A 1,192-nucleotide genomic window follows, 5' to 3' on the forward strand; every position below is an offset into this window, starting at 1 on the left:
CTATGATGCAGTTTACTTGACATCTGAAAATACGTTTCCTCAAAGGTATTTTTAATCTGAAAAGAGCTTCACTGAGTGACAACTAATGTTGAGAGCTCAACAGACAGTTTCAGTTTCACTTTCAGTTTCACCCGAAAGCCTGCAGGAGTCATGGGCGGGGGGTGGGGAGGTGCGCTCAGTGATGAGGAAGTTCAGCTTAAAGACACGTCCCAGGGGAGTTTCTGGTCCCAAAAGGTGTTTCTGGTCCCCACCTGTCGTTTTGCTCCTCAGCATGGCTTCCTAAAAACACTGCAGGATTTCTCAAACATGCATGAATGAGTCAAAGCAAGGCTTTGGGCGTGTTTTTTATGAGAGTATAACTTTATAACATGATATAAAACTCAAAAAAGTTGATTTTACATGATATTGCCCCTTTAATAAATATCCTTTTGCCTGAGCTCTAGATTTTTTACCTGTTCCCTGGATCGATCTTGTCAAAATCACACAAAGCTGGTAGAGACAAACTCTAAAAGTCTTGCAGCTGAAATTGCTGCAAAAGGTGGTTTCACAAAGTATAGATTCATACAAATACACACGCCTTTTAAAATTTTGAGAAACGTGTATCATTTTCTTATTGCTTCACAATTATGAGCTATTTGTGTTGGTGTCTCACATTAGAGCTCAGTAAAAATATGAAGTTCATTGTTTAATGCAACAAATGTGGATATCAAGGGTGATAAATACTTTTTCAAGGCAATGTATATACAAAAATGTACATGTGCACACGAAAGCTAAAATAAAATAATACATACTGAATTTAAATTGTGTTTTTCTTTTTTTCTACAGATTGGAGAAGAAGAATGTCAAAGTGTCAAGAAAAGGACCATGCCCTGCATAACTAAGTGGAAAAACAGACACAGAGACACTTTTCTCTGTGCACCAGTCATAAATTGACTTCCTTAATTTGGCCATCTTAATAAACCACATGCTGCAATTTGTTTCCTGTATCATTTTGAATTCTCAACCTCATGGGTTATGTATGCATTCTTAAAATGGATCAAGAAATACAGTATTAGTGATACCCATGAGATAAACACACATGTGTGTGACACATTCAGCGGGTAAAATAAGTATTGAACACGTCACCATTTTTCTCAGTAAATATATTACTAGAGGTGCTAATGACATGAAATTTTCACCAGATGTTGGTAAC

At 36.8% G+C, this 1,192-nt stretch overlaps 1 protein-coding gene across 1 annotated transcript in view; it reads left to right on the forward strand.

The window, feature by feature from the left end:
- LOC106533670 (trypsin inhibitor ClTI-1) overlaps positions 1–973 on the forward strand; it is a gene marked incomplete in the record, with an annotated part of 7,606 nt that extends 6,633 nt beyond the window's left edge. Inside the window, 1 exon segment of the mRNA XM_014030088.1 lies at positions 826–973. Within this exon segment, the coding sequence (XP_013885542.1) occupies positions 826–877 (52 nt within the window).
- Between the last annotated feature and the right edge of the window lie 219 nt (positions 974–1,192).

This window comes from Austrofundulus limnaeus, unplaced genomic scaffold, assembly GCF_001266775.1.
Source record: "Austrofundulus limnaeus strain Quisiro unplaced genomic scaffold, Austrofundulus_limnaeus-1.0 Scaffold997, whole genome shotgun sequence".
Taxonomy (NCBI): Eukaryota; Metazoa; Chordata; class Actinopteri; order Cyprinodontiformes; family Rivulidae; genus Austrofundulus; species Austrofundulus limnaeus.